Raw genomic sequence first — 14,190 nt, forward strand, 5'->3', positions numbered from 1 at the left:
TACTGACAAGATTAATATTCAGATTTTTTTCCTATAACAAATTTTCATTAGAGTTGTACCTACCTAAATCTGCTAAAGGAGCTGTGAAACAGCTATTTATGATGGCCCATGCTTTAGAGTCCCCACACAAGAAGCTTTATTGATTGCTTTATTATGCATTTTCAGACACCAACACGCAAAGCCACTGAGGTATAAATATGATGAGCTAGAATCAAATGCACCATAAAATACAAAGTACAAAAATCTATATTTAGAAGACAATACAATAAGAGAAAAATCAATTAATTTCAGTCTGAGTTTATTTAATATTTTATCTAGTTCAATTTAAATAGCACATTAACTCCATCAACACTGGCAAGACATTGTGATAATACTTAAATTGAAAATATAGTCAGACACTGCATCACTGAGAATTATATTCCCCAACTGGAAATGTTAATAACTATTCTATTTTCCTAGTTTTAAGTAAGAGTTTATTGCACTTTACTTGGAAATATTTTTTTAAAAACATTCTATTTCTATCAGATCAGTATAAATGGTCTGATCTTTATACTATTTTGTTCTGCTTAATAATACCATGAAACTGTACAGATATTAGTTCTGTAGAAAAGCATTAATAGACTGAAGCTTCAAAAAAGAAAATTAACAAAAAGTATACCCATTTTTTTTTCTCCTCAGATCTATACTTTGGTCACTGGAGAATCTCCTTTATTTAATTGAAATCTATTAATAATACTCTATAAACTAGTCTATAACATTTATATAGAACAAACAATTCATTTGCAAATATCAGAATTTTAAAAACTTAATGAGTGAGTTCACATAAAATACATCTGATTGCAAGAGTTCAAAAATCAATGGCTGCAGAAATGGCACATTTAAAAACCAGACATGCCCCTTTAAATAGAAGATCGTAATCATTCAATAAATTCCTTTTTGGCTCCGCTGATACACATGTATACACTTCTACATGTATTTCTAAAGTATTCAAGCATAACACAATTTTTTTGGAATTTGTTTTTCATTTCTTCTCGTGCAGAACTATTTATTGCAATAAAATATATCTACAGTCAGAATTCACTAGGGAAACCAGCTCACTTCCAATTAGCAAGGTTAAGACAAAAATGTGAGGTTAGGTAATTATGGAAGAAATGCAGGTAAGGTTCAGTAACATTTAAGGAGACTAAAGCTTCAGATCAGTTAATCCTTTCAGATCAAAAATAAACATAACAAGCCACCAGCAAATCTCTGCTTTATGAGAAAATTCACTCTGACCATAGTCAAGCAAAATCTGCCACTAAATTGTTTTCTAAACTTCCAAATATTAGCTATGTTATATAGTCACTGCATAACAACATACTGTCAATAAAACACTCACCAATCATTTTGTATATTACTTTGAACAACTACAAAATGTGGGGCCAAATTCTCTGATGTTGCAAACTGGTACAGCTTCAGTGGAGTTGCGCAAATCTGTCTTGGCGGAGAATTTGGTCCTTTAAATTTAAACTCTCAAATGTTACATTAAGTACACTGTATATTAAATATAGTTGGGCATTGTAAATACAACAGTATATACTGCATTTACTGAGAATATGGTGAAATGTAATAGAAAGTGTTCAGGTATATTTTGTGCAGTAATTGATTAAAACAGAAGCATACAATATGCTTCCTCTGTGAAAAAAGGTTAGTCAGATTGTACTGCCGCAATATTGATCACTTAGAAAATGAGAGCACTCTTAAAAGACTGAACACAATATGTTCCAGTGTGTGGAATGTAGTTAAAAAGGAAACCTCAAGAACTTTCCATGAAGTTTGAAGATTAAATCACATAAGAAAATAAGGCAAAATAAAATTAATTGCTGCTGCTATTTATTAGAAATGGAGAATGAGGCAAATTGGGCAGGGTCACAATAAAACTGTTATTTGGAGTTATTACTCTTATGATGAGAACACTGGACAGGGAGGTCCTGAAGAAAAAGATTTGCGGCCACAACTTGAACCACGGGACCAAAGACATTTACAAAGAGATTTGTCCTATGTTGAAGGAAAAATGAGAATCTGGGTTGCTTCCCACTCTGTGTGGAACAGGTAGCAAATCTCAGAAAAGATCATCTGATTTTCTTTGTGCGTTTGATTTTTTTTCCGCCCCTTTTGAGGAGTTTTGTCTTTAGCTGCTTGCAAACTAATGTAAACATTTTTGGATATGTGCAATTAAACTTTCAGTCAAAACACTGAAGGCTACAACAGTAATGAGTTTGTGATTTAAAATAATTTTATCAGAATTTTTAAAATGTATTTATATAAAATAACATGGATGGTCAACATTCTTTAACAATAAAAGTATAGGTCAAAATAGAGTTCTCTTCACCAGCAGTGGCACACAATTAAAAAAGGAGCTCATGAGATTCTCCTTGAAGGACGTTCTGCCTTCTTCAAATTATAATCCTTTATTAAAGTACACACGTTCTAAATCAGGGCTGAACTCTTGGATCTTGGCTCTCAATTCTGGCTCCAAGCGTGTTACGGACATGGAACTGAGCAAAAGAAAGATAGTAAAATGAATACACATAACAAATGCTTGGATCTAAAATAAGAAAGATGATGTATCTGGTCAAGGCTTTTTGGATTAGGAAAGGAGGTTTCCCCTCAATATGATGTTCTTAGATCAGAAGCAAATAACCTAATTTGACTAGTAATGAGATGTTCTGCCTAGTCAAGAAATAGCTGCTATGCTAGTATCTTGAACTTCAACCTTGATGGTCAGTTTCTAATGTAAATTTAGTACTAGAAGATACAAAGTATACCCTTTAAAAGACTTTCAAAAAGTATTGTATTTGGCTGCTTTTGCCTATTGTGTTAGTTTATTCTGTTGCATCAAAGGAACTTTTCTGTACATGCAACTTTTATTTCTCATCAATAAAATGAATTCAGCTGGCAAGTCATGTAATGGCTGCAATTTCCTAAATACATTCCTTTTAAAAAAAAATTAATTTCTCTAAAAAGTTAGCAAGTCAACTCAGTACACATGAAGGTGAATTTCTAGAAGCACTGTTCTGAATAAGGAACAGTACAACGACTTGCCAGTACAGCTATGCCAAGCCAGTATGGTCCTGCCATGTTCCTTCCTATTACAGCTCTTTTAGCCTGTCCTTAGCCTGGAGGGCAACCAATGTATAGCTGCATTGTTGGAATCAAGGGAGTTACACCAGTGTAAAAATGATGTAAGTGAGATGAGAATGAGGCGCAAGGTTTCCGGAAGTGAAAAGCTAGTGCACTCACCCCCTAACTTTGTTAACCAATTCACCTCCAATTGCTACGTTTAAATCACATTAAGTATTTTTTCCACTTGACGTGGTAATCATGACTTCCATTCATGACAAAAGGAAAGAATACACATCACTGGAGTTTTTACACCAAGTTTACAAAATTTATTGTATTTGCGCTAACCTTTATGATTCCTTTATGATCAGGGAGAATGAATGTCAGCTCCATGTTTATTTTCAAACATAGTTAATTGAGGTTCTGAGACATGATAACATGGCTGTGGCTCTTACCTGGGGACAATCTTATTACCCAAACTACAAATCTGATAAACAGGTAAGGTGCTGTTCATTCAGTGTGAGTTTCCAAATGAAAATAAATGGGATCTCAACACTTCTTTCAGACATTAAAATGACACCACACCCTTAATGCACAAAAATGCATCATTTTGATCATATCACCTCTCCCCTCCACTGTGCTTTGTATCAAGTCCAAGCTCCTTGTCCTGATGTTTAAGGCTCCACATTATTCAACCCTAATCTATATGTCTGTTTCCTTTTTGCATTCACCCCATTCTCTCTGTTCCATCAATGATGCCCGCCTTAGCATCTCCTTTATGTCCCCTCTATTCATGCATCTGTATCTTCTTTAGTGCTGTCCCTACGACAGGAATGCCCTCTCAAACCCCAAGTCACCCCCTCACATTCAAATCCCTCCTCATTTCTGAAGCCCAGCCTATCAGAAGTTAACCCCCCTCCCAAAATAAACTGAACTATTAATATGCATGCATGCCTTACTAAGTATGGCAAGTGTGTTTTCCTTCTTCTCTCATGTTGATGACCCACACTTGTCAGCTCTGAATTTAGACTGTATGCTGTTTGGGAGTCAGGGGCAGGCATTTATTTCCTTTTTGCTGTGGAGTGCCTTGCATGCTTCTGGGCTCTCAACATTCAAAGAAGAATAGAAAATCCCCCCATGTACCTTTTTTGAGGAAACAACGCACAGCATAGAGGTGTAGCAAAAACCAAACTAGAAAAGACAAAAAAAAAAAAAAAAAAAAAAAATTATAGGATTTAGGATAGAATGCTACATTTCCAACAGACATTTCTAGACAGACATTTCAATCATTTTATTCTCTTTTCTTTTCAAGGATGATAGGGCCCAGTGCTGTGACATGATTAGTGGAGTCAGTTCTCCACTGCCTTGCACCATCTGTAGTCATTCACCCTCATGCCGAGTGCAAAAGGGGGCAAAAGCAGTGCCACCCATATAAAGTGGTGGAAACCTGATGTGGTGACATTTCATACCCCACTTTGCATAGATGTGACACACAAGACGTTAGGCAGTGAAGAATCAATCCCCTCATTGACTTCCATGTGAGTGGAGGGCATTCGCCTCATTTACAGGAGTAGGTTCTACATTATCACCTGTTTAGGCACTGGTCAAAATACCTTATTTTAATCAGTTGTAAGCCTAAGCTGCCACCATCCTTCCCACTTCCTGTGGTGGTTATATCTACATTTGTAATTTCTCCACACCCAGGGCTGGCATAGGAGAAGCAATGGCAACAAGAGATTCATTTTTAAAAAACGAACAGGTAATGCTACAAAGAATGAGCAGATGTAAACAATATAATCTTGTTAACACCTCACCTCACAGAATGAATGAATTGCTTCTGGTGCTTATTGGCTTTACTGCCCAAAAACAGACAGCCTTGATTTTTTAAAACATTTGCCAATTGTGCCTCTTTACAGCTTCCTTGGAAGCTATAGTCACACTTCTTAAAACAGCAGACAAGTTATGTAAAGAAACTCACTCACCAGAATCCAACTAATCCAACTTGAATGGGGGCACTCATCCACGGGAACCGCTGTGTTAAAAATAATTATTACATAGTGAAAAGAGTGTGCTTTGCCCTCCCCACATTTCTGGAGATTTCTTGTACTCATAAGAGCTGGACTGACAGTTGTTAAGATCTAGACATGGTGCAGATATACTGTGCAAGTTCTCCAGATAGAGGTCAGGATTGAAGTGTGCTGGCAAAGCTAACACTTAAATTTGAGGGTCTGATCCAAATCCCTGTGAAGTCAATGGAAAGAACTCCATTGACATCAATGGGCTTTGGATCAGACCTGAATAAGTCTCCGCTAGGAATTCATTAATAGATGACTGACAACCCATTTTACTCACGCCCTGATTCTGATTTGAGCCTCAGAATCAGTTCCATGGGGAGGCCACTTTATGCTGCACCAACATCAGAATGTAGCAGCAGAACCAGCATCTGGCCCTGGAAGGATCAGCCCAGTGAAAACCCAACCATATGGCAGAAATGAGTCAGAGCAAAGGCTCATATGTGACCCCCTTTCCTGCCAGCATAAGGAATTTGGTCAAGACAGCCCAATGATGTATTGAATCCTGGCTATGGTTTCGGTCTTTTGGGTGCCCTCAGGTTGCTCTAACTTATGTCTGCGGACTTGCCAGCAGCTGCTCAAGGATTATGGGAGTGCCACAGTAAGGTTTGGCAGCAACCTCTCTCCCTACCTGATGACTTGCTTTTTTGTGCTTCTCAGCTACCACTGAGGTTCTGGCTCTAAATTCCTACGGATAAAACTAGTGCTATGCAACCGTGCAAGGGCCCTCCTCCTTTTACAATGAAAGAAAAACATAAAATAGAAGCTGTGATTTGATTAGCAAAGCAAAATAATATTTTAATACAAATGTGATATTTATGGTTGGTTCCTCTCTATTGCTCTCTCTCTTGCAAATCTCATCAAATGTACTTGTAAAGATGACAAAACTTTTATCGTAGGTCTTTAGATGATGTAAAAGAAAATGACGTTAGAGTTTTAGTTGAAATTAAATGCTAATGAAATAAAGCCAAACATTTTAATGAAACTCTGCTGTGGGGGGGCTTTTGTCATTACTATAAAATGAAGGTCTTTAGAAAGCATGAAACACACAATTGCTATCAAAACAATATGTTGATTTAAAACAAAACAGTTAATTAGTTAAGATTATACACTACAGTAGGTAAGTACAAAGAAGATGTTTCTACAAGAAGCATTCCTCAAGCTGTAGGAGGCTGGGGGAAACTGGTGAACCAATAACAAAACTGAATGTCAGTATTTTAAAGGGGAAAATGGAAGTTCTAAAAATGAAGGCAAAAAGGAATTTAAGGAAATAAGTACGACCAGGTTGGTGCTAAAAGATCACAGCAGAAACAAAGAAATGGGAAAACAATATGGGAATAAGCTCTTTCTTCAGGGATGGAGAGAGAGGAAGTAACAGCAGATTGTGCCCTTCTTTGTTTGAGGCAGTCTGTAGTCCAGATATAGCTGCAGGAGAGAATTGTCCAATTCATCAATCACCTACAAAAGGAGACAACAAATGGAAAAAAGCAGCAACATCAAGGGCGATAAAGGAGGATGAATTCAGTGGTGCCCCACTGTTCTGGCATTCCGCTAAAGCATCTTCATCTGACCTTCACCCCAGACAGATTGGTTCAAAAGGCTTTAGTTTCATACAGTAGGAGAGTTAATGACAAGAGATGAGGGGAACAACATTGGACGAGCAGAAGCACTCAGAGACTGTATGCTTATCACAGCTTGTGTACCAGCAGCAGAGGATTGTGGGACTGTTATCCTCTATTTGTGGGAATGTTAGTCAGATTTCGAATTGTGAAAGGCTCTGATCAAGGGGAGAATTATGGTTCATAGATTTCAAGTACTGAACACAGAAGGAGTTGAGATATTTCCATAATAGGGAGGCATCAGTTCACTTGGGATATGAGGGGGTATAACAGGACAGATCTGTGCTTTTATCACACTAAAGCAAAGAGGTATTCAGCCTTCATCTGGGTGGGATATTACTTTGAAAAACACAGGTGTGTCTAACAGCCTAGGCAACATTATTAACAAACTGATTCCTTTAATGAAACGTTTTTTGTTTTGTGACAGTTAGATGTAAAAACATGCCTGTTACGCAGACAAAGTTATGACCTTTATTTTCCAAGAATGCTGTTGAACTATGCTAATACTAAAAAGATTGGGAGTAAGAAGCTAGCACTAAAGATCAGTTTTAGAAACAAATATCTGGAAGGGGGGAAGGGGAAATCCAATCAAACAAGCAGGCATAAGTAAAGTCCACTTACTAAAAACGAGTTAGAGGCATCAGACACAGCATGTACATCTGTATGAAGTGAAAACAAAAACACAGAAGCAGAAGACAACAAAATAATTTGGTGAATGAGAATATTTAACCAAGGAAGACAGTTGTTCTGAATGTATCAGGACTTAGCTTCAGATGGTTTGTGTGGCAGGTATCATTGTTGGATAGCACATATAATGAGGCTGTAGAAATGACAATTAAGTATGAAAACCAATGAGGAACATTAGTATTTTAGTTACTGCTTCTGTTCACTGTTAAAAGAGCTTTTGAATCTGCCATCTTGCCCAATGTGACTATGCACTATTTGCAATTAGATGAATAAATAACGTTACTGGAAGCACTTAAAGAATTAGGAGCATATGGAGGGAATTTTAACACATCATAGAATAGTTCTTTGAGGAACAGAACTACACGAGACAAGCCTGCAGACTAGGCTCTCTTTTTAGTTAGGAAAAAAAAGTTTGTAACGGTTGTTACAGTTGCAGACTAAGACTTAGATGGTTATATTATATGAAAGGGATATAAATATACAGGAATCAACCTGAATATCATAAATGATGCATAGAGCAACAGGAGAAAGTCTGATGTGAACTTGTATGAGAGATTATATGACTTATGAACCACATTAGAATTGGTTTAAAAATATGAAAATTCAGGTGGCAACAGCGATTTTCAGAAGCTTGTGTGGAAGAACCATCCAAAGTGCCTCTAACGGAAGGGTTAGATGAGATGGAAGTGCATCTGTAAACTCTGCATTTCTATATTAACATAGTTTATGGCTCCTGCCACTGGCAGCAACTATTGTGACATGGTTTTTAGAGATACATAGCCAAGCATGAGTCAGCAGAGATGATGAATACAGGCACTCTCAAGAAAGCAACAATATGGTCATATAGCCTTTGTTTTTGTCTCAAATATCAATGGTGTTTACCAAGATATCATTGAAATGTTAGACAGGAAGAAACAGAAAAAAGAGAAGATGCTCTGTGGTAGGATATAAAGAAATAAAGACTGCTGATGGACATACATACATTTGTTTGTTTGCTCTTTTGATCTCACAGGGAATGTCTACTCTGCAATTAAAAACCTGTGGCTGGCGCGTGTCAACTGACTCAGGCTAAGGAGCTGGCTGGAGCCCGGGGTCTAGGACTCTGGAGATGGGAGGGTCCTGGAGCTCAGCTGAGTCAGCTGGCACAGGCCAAGTGTGGGTTTTTAATTGCAGCGCAGACATACCCAAAAGGTTTTTACAGGCACATAAGAATTGTTTTCTGGAATACAGATGTGCAAAGCAAAGACTGAGGGACGTGTGTTAGTAAAGCAGATTGTAGGTGGCGCAGTCACTGTACTGCAGGTGGAATGGTACTTCTGGAAGCCTCAAAAGGACATGCACAAGCTGCTAGTTAAAAATGCAGCTCATTCCTTAATGGTTTAGAACTAATCTACACCAAGTGTTATCACTGACTAACTGCAGAGCAAGGTTTCACCTGAACTCACAGTCTGTGAGGCTGAGGGGAAGGAACAGGAGAGCATAAACGATCATGATGGTACCAAAGAACATTGAGTAGCCACTGAAGAAATCTCTCATGTATGCTGATCTGCAAAATTCACAACATCCTTATGTTGATTATACTGCACAATATATATACTTGAAGTTTGACTCCAAAGACACATTGAATCCTCCTTCACTCTTCTTGTCACAAATGTCATGTTTCTGCTATGCATGTTGATATGACACATGACATTTTTTCATGTCATGCACATGTAAAACCATTTTTCCTCTAAATTTGCAACCCCTTTGGCAGAAAACAAATGTCCTTGCTCTTTACGGGTAGTAAATTTTCAGGTGCACTGCTACTTGTTGTCATGCCTCAAGTAGTCTAAAGGTCAAAGAAAATCCATGAATAAGAAGTAGGTCAAATCAATATATAGCTCATTTATACTAGGGAAAGCATGGGACCTTAAACTTATTTCAGATAGGAGATCCAGTCAGTTTAACTCGCCCATAGAGTACAGATTTTCAATCCAAAATTCAACAGCTATACTCCTTGTTTTAGCACTGTGAGGAACACAATTTTCTGAAGAAATGAGCACTTAGGAAAATGTAGTTTTCTAAATTTGGAAACATGAGAAAATAAAAATTTAACAGTCTTTATGGAAAAGCATATATATATATATATACACACACACACACACACACACACTTGCCACACACGTGTATATTTCTGTAGTGTGGCTGTGAAATCTAAACTCAACAACATAAAGACTATGAAAAATGGAAATATAAGAAATAATTTTAAAAATTCCTTAGTGGCTACTAAAAATGTAATCTAAAAACTGATTACACTAAAAATACACCTTTCCAAAGAATGTTGGTAAGTTTATGCACAGTACTTCTTTTCTGCTCCTAAGAATAAACTTGCTCCTGGCTCAACTTGTGTGTTTCAGACTGTTTCCCATACACAGCTATGAGATTGTTCATAGCCACTGATGCAAGAGTAAGACAGGAACATTAATGGGCAAAGAAATTTTAACTTTGTAACTCAGGTCTCTCATGTGAAATCTGTATGATATTTTAGTCAATATAGTATGTTACTACTGCTGTTTACAACCTCATGCGCGCGCACACACACACACACAGTGTAAAAGGTAAACTAAAATACCTTAACAGATCAGTATTAGATTTATACTAACATGGTATGAACAACCAAAGAAGGCCATCAGACTACATTAGCTTAAATAAAATATGAGAAATATCATATTTGCTGAAATATACACATCCAGTATTTGGTTTGCCCATAATTCTAATGGGTCATTTTCAAACCATGGGTTTTTTTTTCCCCACTTCAAGATACTTTCTGATTGCAGCTAAGCTGAGCCTCTCTCTATTGGCCAAAATGTTAAACAAAAAAGACTGTAAGTGATTTGCACTGTATTTGTAGTATATTCAACGTTTACAAGTATTGCACTGAAACAAGCAAAGCTTGCTGACCTAAGAAGAATTGCATATTTCAGAATTTTTAAAAAAGAACGTAGTAGTCATTATACTTTATAATTTGGCGGGCTCATTCATTTTTTGGGGGTGGGAAAGGCAGGTGACACAAACATCATTGGAAACCAGATTGCAAATCAGTGTGCAGCCCATTGTGTGAGCTGATTCAGACAAACGTTTCTTAGATTTTGACCAAAATATCATCTACAAATACATGATGTTATCCAGTCATCTACTCATTGCTTTCATAAAACTGTTATTTAGATAATGCTGAGGTGAAGGGCAGAGATGGTTCAAATGAGATCATTAAAATAATTCATAATACTTCCATAGAACCTCTGATCAGAGATCTGCCACCCTTAAGCAAACATAACACCTTATTATTCCTGTCTTACAGATGGGGAAACGGAAGCACAGGCAGGTTAAAGGGCTAGATCCTATTTGGTGCTGAGCAACTCATTTGAAGTACTTAAACACACGCCTAAGACCCACTAACTTCAATGAAGCTTCCACACATGCTTAACATAAGCATGTTCTTAACTGCTTTTGTGAACTGGGGCTTCGCTCCCTCAACTCCCACTGCTTTTTCAATGGCAGTTGAGCGGATCGAATATCTTGAAGGAATTGCTCATGTCCTCACAGGACTGAGCCCTACCTGACGTGATAAGAGTCAGAGATTCATGACTCACAGACCCAAGCTTTAGCCATTAGACAGCATTTCTGAACTATTCAGTAAAAGATTTAATAATTTAATTGACAAAACTGCATTACTGAAAATATTCCAAACATTTCTTTACATATATTCAGAAACAAAACATTCTCTGTACTAGGGAATATAATAGTTAGCTGTCAGATGTAGGCTTAACTTTTTGTTTCTGTGTGTATTTGGGGTTAAATAATTTAAACAATGTTTTATGACAACACAAATATTTTTGAAAATATAACATTGTAATCTTTCTTCATGTAACATCTACTTAATACTTTGTATCTGAAATACATGTGAAACTGTCCTATATACATATATTTAGCAATGGAGGCTTACCTTTAAAAAGGCTTTTTTCTCCAAAGTATTCATTATAAAGGGTGGAATAGCTGAAAGTGAGAAAAACAAAAAAACACGTTTAAACCTTAGTAAATGACACTTAATTTTCCATAAACCTTTTCACAGCAGTTTAGAACAGTAGCTGGAAATCTCATGTCAACTTTAGAATCTGGAATACTTTTCTGTTACTTCTTGTAATGTGAACAATGACATATCCAAATAGCTTAATTATGATAGCTTCACTATTAACACATATCTCGAACAATGTGCACAAATGTTTTGCTTGGAAAATTTAGTCTATTGCAAATTTTCCTCATCCTGGAGCAGACTCATCTTCTCTTCATTTTCTCCCACTGCTCCTTTCCTATTTTGTTGGCTGCGCTAGGGGCACTTGCACTTTCCTTGCAACGTCAGGTAAGAAAAGAGCAGCTGACTTTCAGTATGCTGAAAACATTGATTAGTAGGAGCCATTAACTGCAGTAAGGCGCAATGCACCATAAGCAACCATTGTCTCCTTGTACATCTCGGCCTTTACCAGCCTGCACACAAATTTTAACATTCATATCCTATACAATATGACATTATCAGTGGATTAGCCTAAATTAGTTTTTTCTATGCTTAGTATTACACTATTTCCCTTAAAGTAGAATCATCTTATTTGAGACACCTCAATGAATGACCTATCACCCTGATTAAGCACCTGCTTTAATTAAAAGGAAGATACTTTAAAGCAGCCTGTTAAGACTCAAAATGAATTGAGAACTGTAATGAAGATTTCACTGCTTCTCATTTTGATTTCACCTTCCCTTTCATGGTCCCCCCTCTGCCCTCCACAACCTTTCTTTATCTTTCTTTGACAACTTGTCTTCTTACAAATTGGAATGGAGAATTTCTTGCCTATTTAAAACCCAGTTAAGCATTCAACAACCTGGCACTGGTAAATATGTCCAGACTTCTACTAATTCTCTTCCAATTGAGTAGAAGTCGTTACCACTCACTGACAGCAGCCTAAGATCCAGATTCTCAGAAGCAGACAGACAACTAGTTCCCATTGACTTCAATAGGAGTTAGGCATCTAAATACCTTTGAAGATCTGGGCCTAAATCTCTTCCTGGGAAATCATTCCAATAAATTCTGTCCCACTTAAGAGGTGCATATAGCATATTTCCTCCTGGAATGTCTAAACAGAAGTGAAACTATTGTCTGTATAACCTTAGGGTGGTTCGATCTATTAGAGAAACATTTACTAGAATTCAGCATTTCTCTAGATGTTTATTCTAACAACTGTAGGACAATCACTATGTTTGATTCAAGTTATACTAACCCATGCCAGGTGCAGCCATGAGAATCCTTGAGACAACCACCTGAGTAATGGCCTGCTGAGCAGCTTTGGCTGATTCACCTAATCTATTTCCATTTTCATCTGTAACGGGGATGCCATATTTGAGTTCCCTGTTGAATAAAAAAAATAGTTTAACAACACTTGGTGGCACTCATTTTTATTCTTTTTTGTCATCTGATCCTAAATGCTTTCTCCTCCTTTAACTATGCCAGCTTGAAAAAATACTTCCAAGCAAGTGACTTTAAAATTTTCATTTGAAGTTAATAAAATATTGAGATCTTTTTAAAAATAACTCCTTTGGTACCAAACAAAAATATTTCTTTTGCAATCTTGTAGGCAAATATAAGATTTATGCAACGAGTGATTACATTTCTGAAAGGGTACTACCTCCTGAATGAATCCACACTATTGGGACTTTGCTTTCAAGGGCAAGATTAAGTTTATACGTTATAGTTTGGAACCATGGGGCAGAAGACACACACACTCAGGACTAAATCAGTATATGCCTTCCAATAGGCATGAAAGGTAAACATTAAAGTGGACTATACTGCATTGTGAGTGAAACCTCTAGATATTACTATTTACTCTAAAAAAATCAACGAGAGTTCTGTAGCACTTTAAAGACTAACAAATTTAATTTCAGCAGGCATAAGCTTTCGTGGGCTCCAACCCACTTCCTCAGATGGAAGTAATAGAAATGCATCTGAGGAAGTGGGTTGGAGCCCACAAAAGCTTATGCCTGCTGAAATTAAATGTGTTAGTCTTTAAAGTGCTACAGAACTTTAGTTGTTTTTGCTGTAGACAGACTAACACGGCTACCCCTCTGGAACTATTTACTCTGTCACAGAGACTATATTTACAAGGATGTTGTATCCATTGCTTTTTCTAATTTTCTACTCTTACTGCTAATTGAGCCAGATCATTTATGTGGAGTTTTGTTTTAGAAGAAGAGCAAACATTTGTGATCTAAAACAATTAAATCTAACTTGCAGAGTGTGACTTCTTCATTACTGGTCCTCAGGACTACGTGCTACTTAAATCACTTCTTTGGTAGAACTGTATATGTTCCATAGCGGAATGTTGGTTCAGTGTGTTCAGGGCCTAAGGGGGGATGAGAGATGTCCAAAACATCATGAATGATGTGGAGAAAGTGAATAAGGAATTGTTATTTACCCCCTTCACATAATACAAGAACCAGGGTCACTAGATGAAATTCATAGGCAGCAGGTTTAAAACAAACATAAGGAAGTACTTCTCTACACAATACAGTCAACCTGTGGAACTCATTGCCAGGAGATGTTGTGAAAGCCAAAAGCATAAAAGTTAGTTAAAAAAAGAATTAGATACATTCCTGGAGGAGAGATCTATCAATGGCTATTAGCTAAG

At 37.0% G+C, this 14,190-nt stretch overlaps 1 protein-coding gene across 5 annotated transcripts in view; it reads right to left on the reverse strand.

Moving 5' to 3' along the window:
• Nucleotides 1-281: 281 nt before the first annotated feature.
• The window catches only part of SFXN1 (sideroflexin 1), a 39,944-nt gene continuing 26,035 nt past the window's right edge, over nt 282-14,190 (reverse strand). For 2 of the 5 annotated variants that reach the window (XM_067566336.1, XM_067566337.1), the window contains 6 exons: nt 12,787-12,914; nt 11,463-11,512; nt 5,085-5,134; nt 4,716-4,808; nt 4,246-4,293; nt 282-2,537 (listed from right to left, as the gene is read on the reverse strand). In XM_067566336.1, the coding sequence (XP_067422437.1) occupies nt 2,441-2,537; nt 4,246-4,293; nt 4,716-4,808; nt 5,085-5,134; nt 11,463-11,512; nt 12,787-12,914 (466 nt within the window). In that variant the 3' untranslated portion in view covers nt 282-2,440. Of the gene's footprint in view, nt 2,538-4,245; nt 4,294-4,715; nt 4,809-5,084; nt 5,135-8,925; nt 9,027-11,462; nt 11,513-12,786; nt 12,915-14,190 lie in introns of those variants that run through there. The other 3 variants (XR_010923295.1, XM_067566338.1, XM_067566339.1) reach the window with 3 other exon arrangements.

This window comes from Emydura macquarii, unplaced genomic scaffold (assembly GCF_026122565.2).
Source record: "Emydura macquarii macquarii isolate MOO-44397 ecotype Brisbane River unplaced genomic scaffold, CSIRO-AGI_Emac_v2 contig_2768, whole genome shotgun sequence".
Lineage (NCBI taxonomy): Eukaryota > Metazoa > Chordata > Testudines > Chelidae > Emydura > Emydura macquarii.